Source organism: Vicugna pacos, chromosome 15 (genome assembly GCF_048564905.1).
Source record: "Vicugna pacos chromosome 15, VicPac4, whole genome shotgun sequence".
NCBI classification, from domain to species: Eukaryota; Metazoa; Chordata; class Mammalia; order Artiodactyla; family Camelidae; genus Vicugna; species Vicugna pacos.
In genome coordinates, this window is record NC_133001.1 from 44,935,299 (window position 1) to 44,955,489 (window position 20,191).

Below are 20,191 nucleotides of genomic sequence, written 5' to 3' on the forward strand. Positions count from 1 at the left end.
TCCCCCACGGTGCCAGAGATTTTTAGGTAACTCAGTGGTTGTCATTACGTTGATCTCCCAAGATACTCATCCTTCATTTACCAAGGGGATTCACTTGGGAACGGGAAGTGAGAGAGTGTGTTGGTTGCAGGGCCCTGCGGGTGCGGAAGAAGACCGGGGGTGAGAAGATGCCCGTGCAGATGATTGGGGACATCCTGGCGGCTGAGCTGTCCCACATGCAGGCTTACATCCGGTTCTGCAGCTGTCAGCTGAATGGAGCAGCTCTGTTACAGCAGAAGACAGATGAACACGCGGACTTTAAAGATTTTTTAAAGGTAACTCCATTCTGGGAATGTAGGCAGGCTGACCCTGAGCCAGAGGCATGGTGGGGAATCTCAGCAGTGGAGAATGGCATATCCTCATCACTTTCCAGAGGAAACACAAATATGGCAAAGAATTTTCTGATTGCTTTGAGTTGCCTTTCGAGTTGAGTTGATTTTTCTTGGACCATGATCTTGCCCATCTTAAATAGCAGAGTGTTTTTTAACCCTATGTAGGTCAGCTACTTTATACTTCAAAAAACATCCAGAATGTCACTTTCTTAATTTTGTAAATGGTATTTATTTTATACCTATCTTATTCCAGAAAGAAAATAAAATATCTTACTTAGGTGTATAAAATGCAACAAGATAAAATAAAATTTAAAATAAATGGATGGGGGGAGGGTATAGCTCAGTGGCAGAATGCATGCCTGGCATGCATGAGGTCTTCGGTTCAGTCCTCAGTACCTCCATTTAAAATAAATAAGTAAATAAATAAACCCTAATCCCCACCACCAAAACAAAACAAAACAAAAAAAGAGTCTGTAGAAAATAAAATTAAAATAAACTTAAAAAAATAAAATAAATGGATGAATAAAATGGGACAAAAGGAAATGCCCTTATGAGTAGGAAAAAAATGGAGACATCAGAAATTAGAGTAATAAACAAAAAGCCTATCTGTGATCCTGCACACATGTAAGACATGTCCTCAGGTGTCATTCACCTTCCAGAAACCAGTGAGAAGACAGTGGAAATGGTCTGTTCCATGACGCCCTGGTCATAAATTAAAACAAACAGGTAGTGTTAGAACTGTATTGTTAGAACTGTGCTCAGCAAGTACACTGTGTACACATTCACTACACATAGTATAATGAATCAACATCCTTACAGTGATACAGCAATGAGCCTCGTATGTCTGGTTGTCATAATAGAAAATCACATTTTGAGAAGTCCTTTTCATTGATATTGTTCAGTAATAGAAACTATTATTACCGTATGTGTTAATAAAATGGTTAGGAAAATTTAGGAAGAAATCTATTTTCTTGCTTTTTTTGCATTTTTACTAGGTTTTTTTGGTTGTGAAGTACTGCATAGCGGGATGTATTATATGGCCCCAGCAGTTCTTTGTGGGAGAATGCATAATTTTCATATTTTTATTATCAGAAGAGAATGGAAAAATAAACAAAATATAAGATACATAGGCAGAGGAGATAAAATACTAAAAGCAAAATAGAGAAACTATTAAAGATAAAAGCACAAATGACAGCAATATATCCATGAACAGATACACTGAAAAGAACTGATAAAAAATAACTCTAAATCTAATAGAAAAAGAGAAAAAACAAACACAAGTAAAAACAAGAATAGACACAAAGTTATTTCTTAAAGTAAAAGGGTATATAATTTAAACATATATGCTAATAAGTGTGAAAGCATTAAGAAAACTTGTTTTCTATTAAAGTTTGAAAACTGGCTCAATAAGAACAGAAAATCTAAAGATACTATTAACCAAGGGAAAAAACTGAGTAACTTATCCCAAAAGAGGAGCTAGTTTCACTTGATGGATTTGATGGTGAATTCTTGACAGCTACAGAGGAATAGATCATTTCATATTATATAAACTGCTGCAGATCACAGAAAAAAATAGAAAGCCTACCTAATTCATCGTATAAGGCAAAAGTGGCTCTGACCCCAAGGCCTGTTTTTGTATTTGTATGTAATTACAAAAATGAAAAAAACTTATAAGCTGGTATCTTTTATAAATATAGCTGTTAAACTTTTAATTAAAATAATAGTGAATAAAATTAAGCATTACAGTGGGAGGGTATAGCTCAAGTGGTAGAGCGCATGCTTAGCATGCACGAGGTCCTGAAAATAAAGAAATAAACCTAATTACCTCCCTCCCCCTCCAAAAAAAAAATTAAGCATTTCATGAAGAGTCTATCATAAACAAATAGGATCATGCCAGAAGGCAACATAATATCACGCTTAGAACAAGACAGGCTTCAGACACGGACTGCTCCAGCTGAAATCCCAGCCCATCACTGTTTGCTTGTGTGAGCAGCACAAGTTTCTCAACATTTGATGCCTTCATTCCCCTCATCTGTAATCCGGAGATAATCAGATAATACTTTTTAAGTACTTTAGCACAGAGACCAGCACGTAATAAGCATTCAGTAAATGCTAATTTTATTTTTCTTATGATGATCTCAAGGATGCAAAAATCATTCAGTATAAGGCACTGAGGACAGAACCTTCCAATTGGTGGGAAGCAAGGGGTTACCTGGAAATGAACTAGAAGAAACAGAAAGAAACCAAGATCACAGAAACAAACATTAATCAGAATAATCAGATAAATGTGGAACTGTGAGTACATGGGAATGTTTAAAAATAATCAACAGTAGAATTAAATATAGGACTTTTGCCTTCTAAAGTATAGGAAAAGATTATAAATTTTTTTCAAATAGTGATAAAAATAATGTAAATAGGACATCAGTGTCATTACATTTGTAACAGTAGTAAAAATAAAAGTGCATTGTCTCATGATGAAAGGCATGGCATTGATTACATTAAAAAGCAAACTCTAACAATAAGCCGTGTTCTAAAATGTTACTTTTTAAAAAGACCCAGAAAATATAGAAATAAATATCATGAAGGTGCTTGTCATAGAAACATGTATAGATATATCCCAAAACAAAAGGAGGAGGCAGTTTTAATATCCCATAATGGAAAAAGGTTAAGTAAATTATATATAAATGCATTTTTAGTCATTAAAAATGATTATCCTGGGGGGTGGGAATAGTTCAGTGATAGACTACATGCTTAGCATGCACGAGGTCCTGGGTTCATTTCCCAGTACCTCAATAAGGAAAGAAAGAAAGAGAGAGAGAGAGAGAGAGAGAGAGAAAGAAAGGAAGGAAGGAAGGAAGGAAGGAAGGAAGGAAGGAAGACAGAAAGAAAGAAAGAAAGAAAGAAAGAAAGAAAGAAAGAAAGAAAGAAAGAAAGAAAGAAAGAAAGAAAGGAGGGAAGGAAGGAAGGAAGGAAGAAAGGAAGAAAGAAAAGAAAAGAAAAGAAAAGAAAGGAAGGAAGAAAGAGAGAGACAGAGGGAGGGAGGGAGGAAGGAAGGGAGAAAGAAAGGAAGATAGATCATCTTAGCATCCTAGCTACTCTGTTAGGCCGTGAACTAGTACTGGGAGTAGAAGGAAGCAAGTGTGGTCCCTGGAGTTAACAGTCTGGGTGGGAGGTCATAGAGACACCCACCCATGTTACCAGTCCAGATGCGGTGTGATGATAAAGGAAGCCATGGGTTCTTATGGGCCTTGAGAGGGATCACTGGAAAGGAGGGGAGGCGTCATGGAACGGGAGAGCCAGGACAAGAGGAGGGTAATCTGAGTCTTCAGAGATGAGTATGAATTAGTCAAGTAAAAGAAGAGTAGAAGGGACAGTGTGAGCGTGGCTCACAGTGGGTGCTCAGTAAATGGTTCTAATTGTTGCTGATGAAGCAGGGGTGATGAGCAGGCAGAGATGGGGGAGACCAAGAGCTACTTACTTGGCGTCAGTGTGACTCGTAGGCGTGTGTGTGTGTGTGTGGGAAGGTGGGTGGGTGTGAATGGTGCTCCCAGCTCAGGTAGGAATAGAAGTAGAAGAGAATGAGTTTATGAGGGAAGACGAGGACTTCATTTTGGAGTATGTTGAGGTATCGAGGTGCTTTGGGACATCAGGTGAGGAGAGTAATCCGGCAGGAGTGGAACCCCAGAGATGGGCTGGGTTACACTGGGACTCATTGCAGGGGATCTTGGGCAGCACCTACAGTTGGGGCGGGCAGAGGGGAAGAAAGGAGAGAGGAAGACCGCGAAGGTCTGTGGGCAGGGAGACAGCTGAGAGAGTGGTTCTGGAAGCAGTAGAGGGAGGGGTCACACAGACTGTCAAATGCACCAAGAAAGAACTGGAAAGCTTCCTCTGGGTTTAGCGCATGAGGTGGAATATTCCTGCTGTTAATCTGATACATATCATTTTGGATCCTGAGTTTTAGAAAGAAATTAGAAATCTAAAAGGCGGTCAAAGTCAGCAGTATAGCCAACATTTCCAGTGTTTTCCCGAGGCTATGATTTCCTCATGAGCCTTTCAATTATTTTGCAGAAGCTGGCATCTGACCCTCGATGTAAAGGAATGCCCCTGTCCAGCTTCCTGCTGAAGCCCATGCAGAGGATCACGCGCTACCCGCTCCTCATCAGAAGTGTGAGTGCCCGGCTGGGGGACGCAGGACCCTTCAGGGTCCACAGAGGCTGATAGTCAGGGAGCCTCCAAGTATGCCAGCCACCCCTCCATGTGGTCTGACTCTAGTGTCTGATGGATCGGGCCCCAAGTGTGTGTGTGCGCACGTGCGCGTGTGTGTGTGTGTGTGTAATACATGCAGTCTGAAGGGATAAATCCGTGATGTGGCAAATAAAAGACATATCCAGGGTCACTTGGGTTACTTGTCCTCCCCCTGGCCTCTCAGGGTCATGAATGTGTGTTGTCCAGGCAGGGCAAAGCCCTCTAAGTCTCCAGTTGCGAAGCCCGTCTTGAGCCCAGACGGAGCCGCCCATTTGTACAACCTTGGGGTCCAGTCTTTCTACTGAGATCTGAGTTCATCTCCCCACTGAATACCCCCCTAGATGTCCCAGGAATCTCCAACTCAGTGACCTAAACAGGTCATCGTCATCCCCTTGCTGTGTCCCACCTCAGCCTGCCGGCTTCACAGTCCCTCTAAAATTCCATCCGTAAGCAGTGTGGGCCTCGAGCCAATGTGCCTTCTAAGGAGAAGGCAAGCTTTCAAAGGACTATCTCACCAATAATCACTGACGTAATGTTAATCATCTTACAAAGAAAATCAGTAGAAATAATACTACTGTTGCTTTTATTGATTATGCCGTGACCACTGGTGGTGCGAGCCATGTTACCTCAGTGCAGACCTTATGTTACAGGGCTAATGTCTCAGTTATGCCAAACAGGACCACGGATACACATTAAGCCGCAGTCCCTTACCTGAAGTATCTGGGGACACATGTGTTCCAGAATTCAGAATGTAATTCAAATGCTGCATGTCACGTGACACCCCAGCAAAGCCTGGGCAGCACTGATGACCGCCACATTAGTAGTCCTGCAGTGAAATACCTGAATAATCACTGAAGTCGAGTAAATAAGTACATCTCTCCAGCTCAGGTCAGGTTTTGCCACCAAAAGAGTCATAAGAAAAGCTTAAGACCTTCAGGGCTTTTTCACATTTTAGGATTGTAAATGGAGGACCATGGACCCGCAGGACCAGGGAGACCAGACAGGAGTCGTCTGTTGACAGGCCCGCTAAGCCCCAGAGGGACCACACAAAGTTGTATTCTGGCCTCTATCCTTTTACCTTTGGAACATTAGTTTGAAGTCCCTTCAGAATGAACGGAATGCATTTTCCTACACGCTGACAACACGGTTGTATTATGTTTTTCCCGTGGCAGGGGATTCATCGCTTTCAGTGATCAGTGACCCCAAAAATGCAGTGAACCATTTCATTGCTCTTCAGCAAGTTAACATACTTATCAAAGGTGCATCCAGTCTATACTGGAGGTTTCACCCTAAAGGCACACAGCCTAAGTTACTGGGGGGAAGTAGAGAGACGCCCTTTAACATATGACCTACCCCCCAGACCCAGCCGGAGAGCCACCAGAGACCCGCAGACCTCAGGGCACTGGATCCATGTAGCACTTGGCCCCACTCTTGTCACTGAGTCACTTGTATCCCAAGAGCTCATGGAACCCTGAGCCTCTCAAGGGTAAACGATCATCTTGCTCACTGTTGTGTTTCCAGCGCCCAGCACCCAGCTGGAGGGGCAGGTGGAAGACAGGACATCCCATGTGACGCAGCCCCTTCTCTTCCAGATTCTGGAGAACACCCCCGAGAATCACGTAGACCACTCTTCTCTGAAACTGGCCCTCGAACGGGCAGAGGAGCTCTGCTCTCAAGTTAATGAAGGGGTTCGGGAGAAGGAGAATTCAGACCGCCTGGAGTGGATCCAGATGCACGTTCAGTGCGAAAGTCTGGCAGAGGTGAGGCCTGGGGTGCTGTGCTGGGTGCCGTGGGCAGGCTCTCCAGGGGAACCGGGTTTGGGCCTTTCCCAAGTGTAGACAGTCTACACCTCAGCTCAGCCCATGTGGATTCACCATTCTGCCCCTTCTTGGGTTGTCATCTTCTTTCTTGTAAAAAAGAGATTTATGTTTTGAGTTTTTTTAATTCAGCTGGTAGAATCAGTATTCTGTGGGTTTGTAAGGAATTGGTTTCACTGTGCCAGTCTGAATTCTGAAGAGAAGTAAATGTAAGAATCTTTCGTGTAAAGATGAATGGTTACAGCCACATTCCTGCCTAGAGAGCTCTCCCGCAGCTCCCTGAGGTCCAGGGCACGGGCCTCTCCAGGGGTGCTGGGGCTCACAAAGTGACAGTTTCTTTCTCTTCAAGCAACTTGTTTTCAACTCGCTCACCAACTGCCTGGGGCCCCGGAAGCTGCTGCACAGTGGGAAGCTGTACAAGACCAAGAGCAATAAGGAGCTGCACGGGTTCCTCTTCAATGACTTCCTGCTTCTTACCTACATGGTCAAGCAGTTTGCTGTTTCCTCGGGCTCTGAGAAACTTTTCAGCTCTAAGTCCAACGCTCAGTTCAAAATGTATAAAACGGTAAGCGTCACGTTTTTGGCAGTAGCATCAAGGGCATAACGAGGTGTTTCCTTTACCTTAAGGCCTCTTTCCTGCTTGAGCCTGTCCTGGCCTCATGGGACTCTTCACCTGCCTCCTTGTCACTTCCCGGGAAGAAGCCTAGGGTGGCTGGGCCTTCACTGCCCTCTGACAGCCACCAGCTGGATTGCAGCTGAGTCCATCTCCGCCCCCAGCACATGACATGTGATCCCCCGTCTGCCCACATTCAGCATCGGGTCTCTCTGTAAAACTGAGGCTGACACAGAGGGCCACGTGTCAGTGCCTGGAGGAGAGACCCTATCCCGTGAGCAGGCGTGGACACTCAGAGCTCCTGTCCCCAGCTGAGTAACATCTGATCTCCCCTGGACACTTACTTTCACGAAACAGAGGCAGTTTCTTTTCTCCTAAGCATAAGGCTCTGGAAACTAGACCTCCCTACTCCTCAGCAAGGCTCTTCAGAACAGATGACTCTCTGGACTTAGGCGGGTGGAGTGTTCTGGCCCATTTCACAGCCTGTGTTTTGGCCCCAATTCTTTCAGCCCATTTTCCTGAATGAAGCCTTGGTGAAGCTGCCCACAGACCCTTCCAGCGATGAGCCTGTCTTCCACATTTCTCACATTGACCGGGTCTACACCCTCCGAACAGACAACATTAACGAGAGGTCAGTCCTGACCACGTGTGGCCTGCCTGGAAGTCTAGGAGAAAGCCTGACCTCTCCCTCCGCCATAAACTCCCTCCAGCCTGTGCTCACGCCCTACTAATTCTGCATCCTCAGCGCCTCAGCCAGTCTCCTCCGCCCCAGTCCCACTGGTGGGCCTTGGTTTAGACATGCCAGGTTACCACAAATGCCCGTAACACACCCCCCTGATTCCAGTGCCTCCCCAGGATCTCCTGAAATGGGAGAGCCAACACCTCACTTCCTGCCGAAATCCCTCAGGGACAGTCTTGCTCCTTCACCTGCTTCCTGAGTCCCTCCTGTGCCTCTCGGCCCCAGTCCCACCCCTGCACCGCACAGGCCCTGCACTCCAGCCAGAGCGTCTGCTCTGCCCCGTCCCACGTCCTTGGGTGGAGCGCCCCCTCCTCTGTGCGTGCAGCTCTCTGTGCAGTAGACCTGTCATCCTGTCATGCTGAGCTGGCACCACATCCTCTCCCTCTGCCCCAGTAGTGTGAGGTGCCGTCAAGAACTGTCTGGAAATTCTCAGCTTTATCCTTAATTGGCAGGCAAATCTTTGGGTTGAATTAATGTTAGGGCTGTGACTAGGAACTTGTCAAAGCCGAGGTTAGCGAGTGCAGAGCCCTGGGGCTCCTGGGGGACCTGGTGTGGGAAGGCCGCCCAATGGCTGCTCTCTGCTTCTCCTCCAGGACGGCCTGGGTCCAGAAGATCAAGGCTGCGTCTGAACAGTACATCGACACCGAAAAGAAGAAACGGGAGAAGGCTTATCAAGGTAGTAGGTGGTGCCCTGGAGGGTCGGAACCAGCCACAGGGTCCCTGGGGAGGGGGCGGGTCCCACCTTGTTGACACAAGCCGCTGCTCCTGCAGTGAAGTGGGTAAATGGGAATGGCCTGAAAGTCCAGACTTGCTGCAAGACCGGACAGCAGGAGCCCCACTGTCCACTGCACAGACAGGGGGAACCCCCTCTCTCTGTGGTGAAGTCTTTGTCCCTTCTCCCCATACACCCATTCTTCACTCCTGTTTCCAGAAAGAGGGGTCCTCTCTTTGCACAACCAGTCCCACCTCCACTTGGTCCATTTGGCTCCATCAAACGTCACTTCTATGGCCTGTTTCCATTCAGCTCATCAGCCCACTGCTCCTCCTCCAGCGCCCAGCCTCTACCCAAGCCCTCCTCCAGATCCACCAGCCTCCCTCTCCCGACACCAGGTCCTGGACCTTAACTTGCCCCCTTGCCCCACTCACAGCCTTCACACCCACTTGCTGTCCCCATCACTCTGCAAATAGCTCATCACATGGCACCAGTGACCCCCCCCCAAACTTGGCTTGCTTTACCTAATGGCAGGAAATTGAGGCACCTCCCTCCCCCTGCACCCCATGATACACCGAGGGTCCTCCTACCACCAAATCTTCTTTCATCACCTCCTTCCTAATTCTGCTTCCTCTGCTGTACCCCGGGAGTTCTGCCCTTGCCTGAGCCTCTCCCCTTCACGTCACCTGGTCTCAGTGGTCACCCTCTCCAGACACACCTGCTCTGCTCCTCCTGTGGGATTAGCCAGCCTCCTTCCAGGAGATCTCTGTGGATGGCAGTGTTGTCCTTGGCCACAGACACTGGAAACATGCTCTCTGACCCCCCAGGCCTCTCTAGTCAGTTGCCGAGTCCCGTATGTTCCCTCCGTGGTTCTCGTCCCCATTTTCCCAGCCGTCCCCTCTCCCAGTGACACAGCCAGTCTCCCACCAGGCCGGGGCACGTGGCCCTTCCCTGACCAGTCCTCCCACTTACGTTTCTGGCTGCTGCGGTTGCAGCTCTTTATGTTTTTTTATTCAGGTTTCCCTTATTTTGTTATATACTCCTGAAAGGTATGTGTAAATCAGCTTCTGCTAATTGAATCTTATTTTAATAGTACTTTAAAGACTTGCTATTGAAAAATCAATGATTGAATCCTCTCAGAAAGCACATAATGATCTCTTAATTGGTCAAAGATATAAATCAAAGTTTTTCTGTATTAGTTTTGCTTAACATCAACATCAGTATTGTTGTGCACTTTCCACGTGTTCAATTCTTTAGACATTTATTGATTACTTACTCTGTGCCAGGCCCGGTGCTGGGCTTACCTGGGCCTACAAAGATGAAAATGGCCCAGCCCTGCCTTCAAGGGGGAGCTGAATACACGTGCCATGCCGGGAGGGGCAGAGACTTCTCACAGAGAAGGTTCTACGTGCCCTGAGTTTTGAAAGATCAGTCGCTCACCAGGCAGCTTTTTGTTTAGTTTCTAAACCCCTCACCTGCCTGACTGACTGTATATTTGCCAAGATAATCTGAGTTCACTGACTCACTTCTCTCCATATTAAAAGTGGTTTTGAGTACTTCCTTGAGTAGAATAATGTCTTAAGTAAAACTTTAGAAGCTGAAGTGTTTACATATAATTAGAATTATGGTGAGTGGTTAAGAAAATAGGCTTTGGTATCTGATGTTTAAGTTCCGGCCCTGCCATTTAGAAGCTCTGTGACATACGCATGTCATAGTCCTTTCTAAGACTCAGCTTTCTCAGATACGGGAATAGCAGTTATAAAGAGGTACCTTAAGTCATGGCTGAGCACATGCCTAACACAAAGTAAGTATCCAATAAATGTAGCTGCTTTTAAGTGCTGAATGAATGTGATGTATTACGATGTTACTAATATTACTATTTGCCAGAAGTTGAGGGGTTAATACAGGGATATTAAATAAACAATCTGCTCTGCCATGGCCCCTCCTGGCAGAGGACATGGACCGACACAGAACTTCAGACCCAGCAGGCTGTGGGATGCTCAGAAGGCAAGGATAATGGATGCACGGAGGAGGGAAGGGGTCCGGGAGATGAGATGTGAGATTGGACCTACATCTTGAAGGATGTATAGGATGCTGACGGACAGAGATGGCAGCAGGGTATCCCAGCTGGTGACACGGCCAAGGCACAGGCAAAGGCACAGAGCAGCCAGGTGCTTGTCTGCCAGGCCCAGTTCAGTGACAGGTGAGACTGGGGAGTTCTGGGGTTGGTTGGAAGACAGACTGTGAGTATCTGCAGCTTAGCATCATCACTGTGCTATCTGCATTTTCAGAGAAGAAATTAACGTCGTTCATCTTCCTCTTTTGTAGCTCGCTCTCAAAAGACTTCAGGCATTGGGCGTCTGATGGTGCATGTCATTGAAGCTACGGAACTAAAAGCCTGTAAACCAAATGGTAAATGCTTCTTTCATCCTGCAGATGTGGTAGCTACCTCGTGCTTTGCTGATGACTCTTCTGAACATTGAATAATGGGACACTTTTAAAAAGTTGGGGGGAGTACAGTTCAGTGGTAAAGTGTGTGCACAAGGTCCTGGGTTCAGTCCCCAGTACCTCTATTATAAAAGTAAATAAATAATTACTTAATTACCTCCCCCTCCAAAAACAAAGGAAAACAAGTATTTCCAGTGCCACTAAAATGGTTATCAGACCAATATTATCATCACTCTGTTTTCCCAATAACTTCCAGTGCCTCCTTCCTCAGAGCTCTGAGTGGAGAAAGCACAAATCACGCTACTCTGGCACACACCCACGGGGAGCCGCCCTGGCCGTGCAGCCTGCGTGGTCACTCCCGGGGTTTATGATGCTTCAGCAATGGGAACAGAGACTACCGGGCAGAGGCGGGCCCTCCAGCAGTGGCCCCTGCTGCCCTGGTCCACAGAGAAGCATCTGTTTGGATCCTGCTTCTGCTCCAGAAGACCCCGTTGTCACATGCATGTTGGTCTGTTTTTGTTCAGGAAAGAGCAATCCATACTGTGAAATCAGCATGGGCTCCCAGAGCTACACCACCAGGACCCTCCAGGACACACTAAATCCCAAGTGGAATTTTAACTGCCAGTTCTTCATTAAGGATCTTTATCAGGATGTGCTGTGTCTCACCATGTTCGACAGAGACCAGTTCTCACCAGATGGTAAAGTATAACTCGGGGAGGGGGTCTGGAGGTCCCCCTGTACTCTAGGATCCAGGGTCCGGAGCCAGGGTGCTCTGACTTGTTGTCGCCCCTTGATACTGAAGGGCAGTGACACAGGCCATGGTCCTCAGCAGTTCACAGTGGCAGCAGGTGGGGCACCTTCTCAGGGGGAAGGGGTGGCTGGGTGGCCTCAGTTTTGTTTCAGGTCTCTGACCCCAGTTACCTGTGCTTCCCTAATGGAAACGCTGTGCTCCTGGCACCGCCTGAGGGGGTGAGACATTCCCCAACCAAAGAGACTTGGATTCCCAAGAGGCAGTTTCCCTCACACAAACCCCTCATTCTGCACACATCCATTCAGTGTCCAACAGCCCTTGACCAGAACCTACTTGTCTTAGATTTGAAGGTTTTATGAATCCTCCTTCAGACACTCCTCCTGTGGTAGTTTTTAACAATTTTTTTTAAAGAAGACAGACTTCTGACTCTCACGTGTCTATTCACCAGATTTCCTGGGTCGCACCGAAGTTGCAGTGGCAAAAATTCGAACAGAACAGGAAAGCAAAGGCCCTACAACCCGCCGACTCCTGCTGCACGAGGTCCCCACCGGGGAGGTCTGGGTCCGCTTTGACCTGCAGCTTTTTGAGCAAAAAACCCTCCTGTAGGGGCCTCGGGGTTCTGCCCTCTGGGCCTGGGCTGGAGAAGACCGCCGGCGCAGCCCCTCAGCTGGAGGAGCGTCAGGCGGCTTCACCCATCGCAAGGCCGCGCGTGCCAGGCCTCTATTTTATTGCACACTAAATCGCTAGCAATCTATGCAAACATGATCCTTCCTATAAATAAACCAAACCCCATAGTACAGTGCCTTGTATTAGTGTTAACATGTTCGGCTGTGTTTAGATGCCAAGGTTTCCATTTTCAGGGCTATAAAAAGTATTACGTGGAAATGAGGCATCAGACCACCAGACGTTACCACTTGGTTGAATGTGTCCACTGTGGGTGGTTTGGGTGATGCTCTAACCATTCCATGCCATGTGACCTCTGCTGGGTCACGGCCACTCAGGAGGTGAAGGACTGGAAGAAATGCTGCAGCCTCCGCCTGGGAACAGCCTGATACCGACATAGTGTCTGCTCGTGCACTGAATAAAAACAAACTCAATCATTTTATTCCTGGTTAGATTTTACCATCCTCTGCTGAGGCTATGTAGTCTGAAATCTAAGGGGGAAAGCTTGATTTCCTTTAAATACTGTGAACTCTAATGACACGGAAAATATTTTTCAACTTTAATTTTCTGAAGTATAAATTATTTATGTAAAGTCCTTGTTTTTGTGTATGTCACAGGACATGCATCTTTAAGCTTTATCATTGCCAATATGTACAGAAAGAGAATAAAAATATAAGTTATGAATGTAACTTCTTCAAAGCCTGACTTATTTTCTATGTGAAAGGCTTTTAAAAGGTGACTTCAGGGGTTGCTTATGACAAAACCAAATTTCTTTTCTGCAACAGGGAGAAAAACCAAGGACAGAATATGGAGGGGAAGCACTCACTTGACTGCCATTGGCTTGCCCTGTGACTCCGGTCACTTGACCTACTGTTTCTGGGGCTCAGTTTCTTTGATGGCTAGAATGGCTGATCTCTGTGGGAGCTAGACTGTCCCCTTGTGAGCCCCTCTGCTTGCCTAGTTGAGTAGAAACTTCGGGGTGACTTAGCCATGAAGAAAATGCACCAGAGTTAAATGGCAGCGGGCCCCTCGGCCCCTCCAGCTCCAGAAGCACCTGCCTCTCCCCCTGCCCCAATCCTGCCAGAGCCACATCCACACCTGTCAGACCTGCTTCCTCGGCCTCTAGATTTTGAAGTGTGAAATCTGCCTTGAACATTGATAAAAATAAGGTCTTAAAGACACTAGATCCCTGGGTTAATGAATACAACTGGGAAAAGATCTGTCTTTTAGCCCTGATTTCTCAGGGAGCAGGTCTTCTCTAGGAGCTGGAAGGAAGGAAGGAAGGAGTCAAGTGTCCCTCCACCATAGACAGGTTTCTGTCATAATGTAATCACCGAGCAAATAAAAACTAGAAAACGTAATTCAGAATATTCAAGTGAAAAAAAGGCCATCATTCCAGGTATTGATCCTGGACACTGAGTTGGCTAAAACATAGACATAAAGGAAATACGGCACAGTGTCAAAGGAAGAGACACACAATATCTGAACACAGGCAACTGAGTGTGTTGCTTAATTCAGGGAAGTCTGGCTGGTCAGGCTCAGCTGCACTGAGCAAAGCAAAGTGCTGCTCTTCTACAGGGCCTGGGGAAGCGGGCTGTGCTGGTTATGGAGGTGGGTGTGGGCTGATGTCAGGAAGTCGGCCTCTGATCGGCTGACTTTCAGAGCGTCAGGTTATCACTGATGGGTCAGGCAGGCTTAAAACCAGTTCTAGGGTTACCTATGACAAAGCTACAGGATAGCCCTTTCCTGGGTCTGTGGGACTTCCTCGTGGGATGAACTGTGGCCAGTGCCATTTCTCCTTTATTAGATGTGTCAGGGTTGTCCGATTTGGACAGAGGAGCTCACAGGATGTGAGTCAGATGGCTTCTATGAAACGACAGGATTTTTAATGTAAGTACTTCCAGCAACTCCAGTCACCCCTTTGGACTTAGGAACACAGCTTTGCTCCTTAAGAAATCACATTCTCTCCTGACTAAAACATGAGCCTGGTTTTCTGAAAGGCAAGGAAAGGGAGGGGGCACCCTGGGACTACATCGCCTGGGGAGGGGCTGAGCGGCCTGAGGAGTGTCCAGCAAGCCCCTCTCGGGCGCCCTGGCGGGCCAGTGGGGCAGCTCCACCCTCCGGGGGGAACTCAAATTCTGAGCGGTCTGACTAACCTCAAAAAGTCCAAGTGGCTGTGAGGAGGGCGTGTGCCCTGGTGAGGGAGCGTGTGCTTCGGCACCAGGGAGACTGCACCTGGAAAAAAGAACACTTTCAAATTCTGCAGTTGACCTTGAGCAAGCTACCGAACCTCTGAGCTTCATGTACGGGACATGATACTCCTGCCTCGCTAGGAAATTTTTTAAACGAATGTAAGATACCTCATGCAGTTTCTGATTCACAACAGGAGCGCAGTAAACAGCAGCTGTTCTTACTCGGATATTGCTTGCAATATTTTTCCACTTCTGGAGAGAAAGGACGTGGGCAGTACTTTAACTGTTGTACAAGTACTGCAAACTAAAGTTCAGCAAAGCTTTATTACAAGCGGTCCCTCGGGGCACGATTCCTGGCCACCTCACCTGACTCCCCGCTGCAGGGCGGCCAGGTGCTGCGCCAGGACCTCTGCTGTCATCACTCTTCTCTGCGCAGGCTGGGACCCCCACCTCTGCTGGCCTTCCCCCGCCGTCTAGGATCCAGGCCTGTGCTGTCTGCCTCCTAAAGCTTACGACAGAAGAGGAGAGCTGAGCGTAGGGTGGGGAAGAGGGGCTTACGGGGCAGAGAGGAACTTCCGGGCCAATGCCCATGGCCACTCATCTCCCAGGCCAGCTTCCTAGCCCCGCCTCACCTCCCCCTCACTCTGTCTGGTGTCTGCAGCTCTCAGACAGGGCTTCCGTGTCTCTGGACTCCACGCAGCACTACCTTTTTACGGTGTAGCAGAGATGACCAGCTGTCCACGAGATGCTGCTCTCCCTGCCACTGCTCAGAGCGGCCGGGGACTGCTCTTCCCAGCACCTACTCCCTGCAGTTAGGGGCCACCTGGTGACTGGGTCCCCATCCACCTACACTCCCAGGGCAGAATTCCTCCGTGACCTCTCCCTTCTCAGGCTGACAGGAATGAGTTCCCGGGGCAACCTTGGAAGCCAGGTGCGGAGATGACAAACGTTCCTTCAGCCAGGGGCCTGAAAGACCGCAAGAAACAGGGATGGCCTACCGACCTGCAGACCCACCCAGCTCTGTCTGGTACAGGAGTGAAAAATAAACTCCCAGTGTGCGTAAACCATACTCCACTTTCTGGTCTCTTGAGAACAGCAGTTCGGCTACCCTGCTGTCAGGGCCGAGCTGACATGTTCAGACCTGACTGAGGGCTCCCTGTGCTCTCAGACAGCATTGTGCTCAGAGGGAACTGACACACAGGGAGCCCCTGCTTCTCTCTGGAGAGACTGGGGAGAACAGTGGAACTGGGGAGGAGCTGGTTCACAAAATACCTAACTAACAAGGTTCTCAAGCTAGAAAGACAGCTTTGTGTGTGGTGGAGGGAAGGGGCCAGGCTGGTGGGTGAAGGAGACACAAAGATCTACAGATCACTCGGGAGGGCTTGAACCCATTACCTACCAAGTGCCCTGAGCCTCCTCTGGAAGCATCCTGACCCTTGGGCTTTAGGGGACAGGGTGTGGGAGAGAGAGTGGAGGGGGCAATAGGCCGTGAGCTGTCAGCTGTGCCAACTGGGGTGTGAGCTCTGGACAGGAAATGTGTGCATGGAAATTTCCTGCATATAAGTACCTTTTATATAGCTAGACTACATTTTGCCCTAGATTTTTTTAGTATAAATTTCATTTCAAAAGGTTCCTACCTACTGTACCTGAACTAAGGAGAATAAATTTTCGTTCTGATTTGGATGTAATATGTAGTAAATGGTAGGAAAATGTCAGAAGAGAAAAAACTCAGGAAAAAGAGCCAAGGAAATCTTAGAAGGCAGATCCCTCACCTTGTAAGGCACAATCTGTCCCACGAAAGTGGAGTCCAGGGTCCCACAATCTGTTTCTTTTCTGAAGGTCTTCACGCATGGCTCCCCTGCTGAAGGGTGCCCGGCTGGGCAGCAGCACTGAGCCCAGCAGCAACCTCACTGCTGCTTCTGCTTAAAATTAATCTTCCTTTGCCCCCTCTTTTTCACTCCCTCCTGCAGTTACTACCTGCTCTGCCCTGGGAGCCCACGTGAGAGGGAGGGATTTGTCAGTAGATTCTGGACTCAGTGCTCACTGTCAGGGTGGGAGTTGTACAGCTGTTCCATCCCAGCCCTGCTCCCCCCAGATCCCTGCTCACCAGACCCTTCTTCTCATGCCTTTTACTCTCCGGGCTGACCTTCAAGGAGTGAACTGCCTTTCAAAAACAGTCTGACTTGGGTTGATAGTGTTTTTCTCTTTACCAGGCGGATATTTCTCTTCTGCACAGATAAGCTTTTGGGAACTGCAAAGAAAAGTAGAATTTAACTCAGTACAGGTAGAATTATTGTACCCCAATAACTGTCTGAAAATTAAGTTTGTGAACTCAACACTCACTTTATGAAAACGAGAGACTGAGAAAACATTGCTTGGTGGCTGTCAATCAATCAGTCTGCCCTGCCCACACCCCTGCTGGCACCGCCCTTAGGCAGTGGGTCATGGGACCCTTCTCAGGCTGTAGCTGAGGCACCCAGCCCAGGTTGAAACTGGGACAGAGGGGCTCCAGGCAGCCTCGGAGGGCTCAAACCAGAAAGGCAGGACGAGGCTATCCATTTTCCAGGACAGGCATATGAAAGGAGAGAAAGGAAAGGAAGCAGGTTCACAAAGAGAAGCTATGATGAAAGCCACACAGTCCCAGGGGGGAAAGGACTGGCCTCGTGGTCCCCAAAGCAGCCTGGCGATCTTCCTGATTGCTATGGACTGACTGTGTGTCTGCCACAGAATTCACTGAAACCTAACCCCCAGTGTGATGGTATTACTGGAGGAACCTCTGGGAGGTGACTAGGTCATGAGGTCATGAGCTCTGCCCTCATGAATGGTACGAGCGCCCTCAGAAAACAGGGCTGAGAGAGCGCCCTCAGCACCTCCATCAGATGAGGACACAGCCAGAAGGTGCTGTCTCTGAGCCAGGAAGCGGTCCTCACCAGACACTGAGCTGCCGGCACCTTGATCTTGGACTTCGCCGCCTCTGTGAGAAGTACATTTCTGTCATGGATAAGCCACCCAGTCTCGTATCGTGTTACAGTGGCCTGAACAGACGGGGACACTGTGGCTTCCAGGCAGGCCAGTGCTTTCTAACACAGCCAGGCCCCCTCCTTTTTTTTTTTTCAAACTTGAGAAGGTTTATCTTTCTGTAATTAACTGTCTCTGATGACCACAACCACCTTGCTCTTCGGGTCTTTCCTTATTTTATTGAACAGCCACCTGAGGCACCTCCGAGTGTGTCCTCTCAGGTTTCCCAGGGCTCCTCCATTCCTGCCCTGGGAAGAGCCCAGGCCTGTCCAGAGAAATGGCCTTCTCCTTCATCCCTCCATTCATGCCTTTATCCAACAAGCATTCACTCACCATCTACTACATTCCAGCTCAGTTCTGGGAACATCAAGGAAAGTCAGTCCCGGCCCTTCAGAGGCTTGTTGCAGAGGGAAAGGGCAGGTGGGGGTGCAGAGGCCCATCACCATGTGGTGATTCCCTCATGTGCTGACCTGACCCAGATGCTTCTGCGGTTTATTATACTTCTTCTCTTTAGGGAGAAGGGATTTTTTTAGATGAAGCCAGAAAAGGTGGCAGGGCCCAGAGATCACCTTATGTGCTAAGTTGAGTCTGGACCTTATTGGGAGGGTTATGGGAAGCTACTGAAGGGTTCAGTTGGGGAGGGTTGATCACTCCACAAAGATTCCTGGGCACAGGGAACTATATTCAACATCTTGTGGTAACTTATGATAAAAAGAATATGAAAATGAATATATGTATATTTATGTATGACTGAAGCATTATGCTGTACACCAGAAATGGACACATTATAAACTGACTATACTTCAATTAAAAAGAAAATATATATATATACACACACATACATACATATATACATACAAGATTTCTGGGGCTGCGAGGTGGAGATGCCATCAGAAGTAACAGACTCAAGGGCAGATGACCATTTAAGGAGCTGTGACCATCCATAACGGCTGAGAAGCCAGAGAGGGGAGATGAGGAAATAAAGCAAAATAAAGCCTTTGTCTTATATGAGGGGAGTTATATAATTATTGATATTTAAATAAAAATATTTGTTAAAATTGTTAGAGACTATGAAACCAGAAAACAGGACATGGAACTTCCAAATCACAAAAAGACAGAAACAAAGTAGTGTCATTCATTCCAGCAAAACTCAGGATGGAGGATAAAAAGGAAATATAAAGAAAGCAGGACAGGACTTCTATTCTTTGGGTAGAATTCAGAAGTTTGCACGGGCCAGCACTCCTGCTACAACAATTAGAGGAAAACAAAAAAAATTTACACACTCCTGACCCTGCAAAATTCACAATTTTAATTTTTTTAAATGTTTTTGTTGTTGTTGCTGGGGGGAGGTAATTAGTTTTACTTATTTATTTATTTATTTTTAAAGGAGGTACCAGGGAATTGAACCCAGGACCTCATGCTGCTAAGCATGTGTTCTACCACTTGAGCTATACCCTCCCCTCAAAATTCACAATTTTAAAGTCATTGGATAGCAGCGGAAACAACTCCAGAGAGGAGAGAGCCCTTCCAGAGTGAGCTGTCAGTCTCTGCCTACTTTCTTCCACGGGAGCTCTGGCCAACATCAGGTAGCAGGGACCGATTCCTCCACGCTCCCAGAGTATCTCTTGGTGGGTTTTTCCTCCAAGGCCCTGGCGGGTGGGTAGTTAACCCTGTTCTGAACATCGCCACCACCACCTGGGGGGCAAGTTGAGCATGACACTTGGGATAGGTTCTCCTGTTGGGAGCAAAGACCCTCTTCGCCCTGAGTACAGACAGCTTTCCCCAAAGCCTATCTGAAAAAGAACCACATAAAAAAAAAAAAAAAACCACATAAAACACTAGAAGTATAAAAATAAAACTGAAAATAAGAACTCAATGGATGAGTTTAACAACAGATTATTAGACACAACTGAAGCAATAATTAGTAAAAAAAATACCTAGAATCAAATATGGAGCAACAAAAGGATGGAAAATATACAAGAAAGGGGTAAGAGACAGGGAAGATACAGTGAGAAAATCTAAGATGTGTTTAACTAGAGTCTCAGAAAGAATAGAGAGAAAGAATTACGGCAGAGGTAACAATCACAGAGGAAATTAATGAGAACTTCCCAGAACTGACTGAAGACATCACTTTACAGCTACAAGAAGACCCGTGAATCCCAAGCAGGATCAATAAAAAGAAATCCACATGGGAACATCAACGAAAACTGCCAAAAATCAAAGGTAACAAGAAAATCTTAAAAGCATCCAGAGAAAAAGACAACTATCTTCAAAGGAACAGCAGTAAGTCAGGCGACTGAAAGAGTAAAAGACAGTGGGACATGACATACGTTGAAAGAAAATATCCAGCAACCTAACATTCTTAATCCTGTGAGAACAGCCTTTAAGAATGCAGGTAAAACCTGGAAAAGGCTACAAACTGTGGGATTCCAACGATACGACATTCTGCAAAAGGCAGAACTGTGGAGACAGTAGAAAGACCCGTCAGTTAGTGCACCTTTACCTGCATGTGACTTGGGTTTTGCTCCCCACGGGTCTCACAGAGGCTTTGGGCTTCTCTTTTGGAACCACGCTGCGGAGAGTGGAAATGAACTGGGGCAGTCTGGCACACTGCCTGGCCTT

The 20,191-nt window shown here is 47.3% G+C and overlaps 1 protein-coding gene across 5 annotated transcripts in view; it reads left to right on the forward strand.

Moving 5' to 3' along the window:
• The window catches only part of ITSN2 (intersectin 2), a 132,922-nt gene extending 119,874 nt beyond the window's left edge, over positions 1-13,048 (forward strand). For all 5 annotated transcript variants that reach the window (XM_072938107.1, XM_072938109.1, XM_072938108.1 and 2 more), the window contains exons 31-39: positions 131-314; positions 4,440-4,538; positions 6,209-6,376; positions 6,783-6,998; positions 7,556-7,677; positions 8,379-8,461; positions 10,826-10,909; positions 11,470-11,643; positions 12,145-13,048. In XM_072938107.1, the coding sequence (XP_072794208.1) occupies positions 131-314; positions 4,440-4,538; positions 6,209-6,376; positions 6,783-6,998; positions 7,556-7,677; positions 8,379-8,461; positions 10,826-10,909; positions 11,470-11,643; positions 12,145-12,302 (1,288 nt within the window). In that variant the 3' untranslated portion in view covers positions 12,303-13,048. The remainder of the gene's footprint in view (positions 1-130; positions 315-4,439; positions 4,539-6,208; positions 6,377-6,782; positions 6,999-7,555; positions 7,678-8,378; positions 8,462-10,825; positions 10,910-11,469; positions 11,644-12,144) is intronic.
• Positions 13,049-20,191: the final 7,143 nt, after the last annotated feature.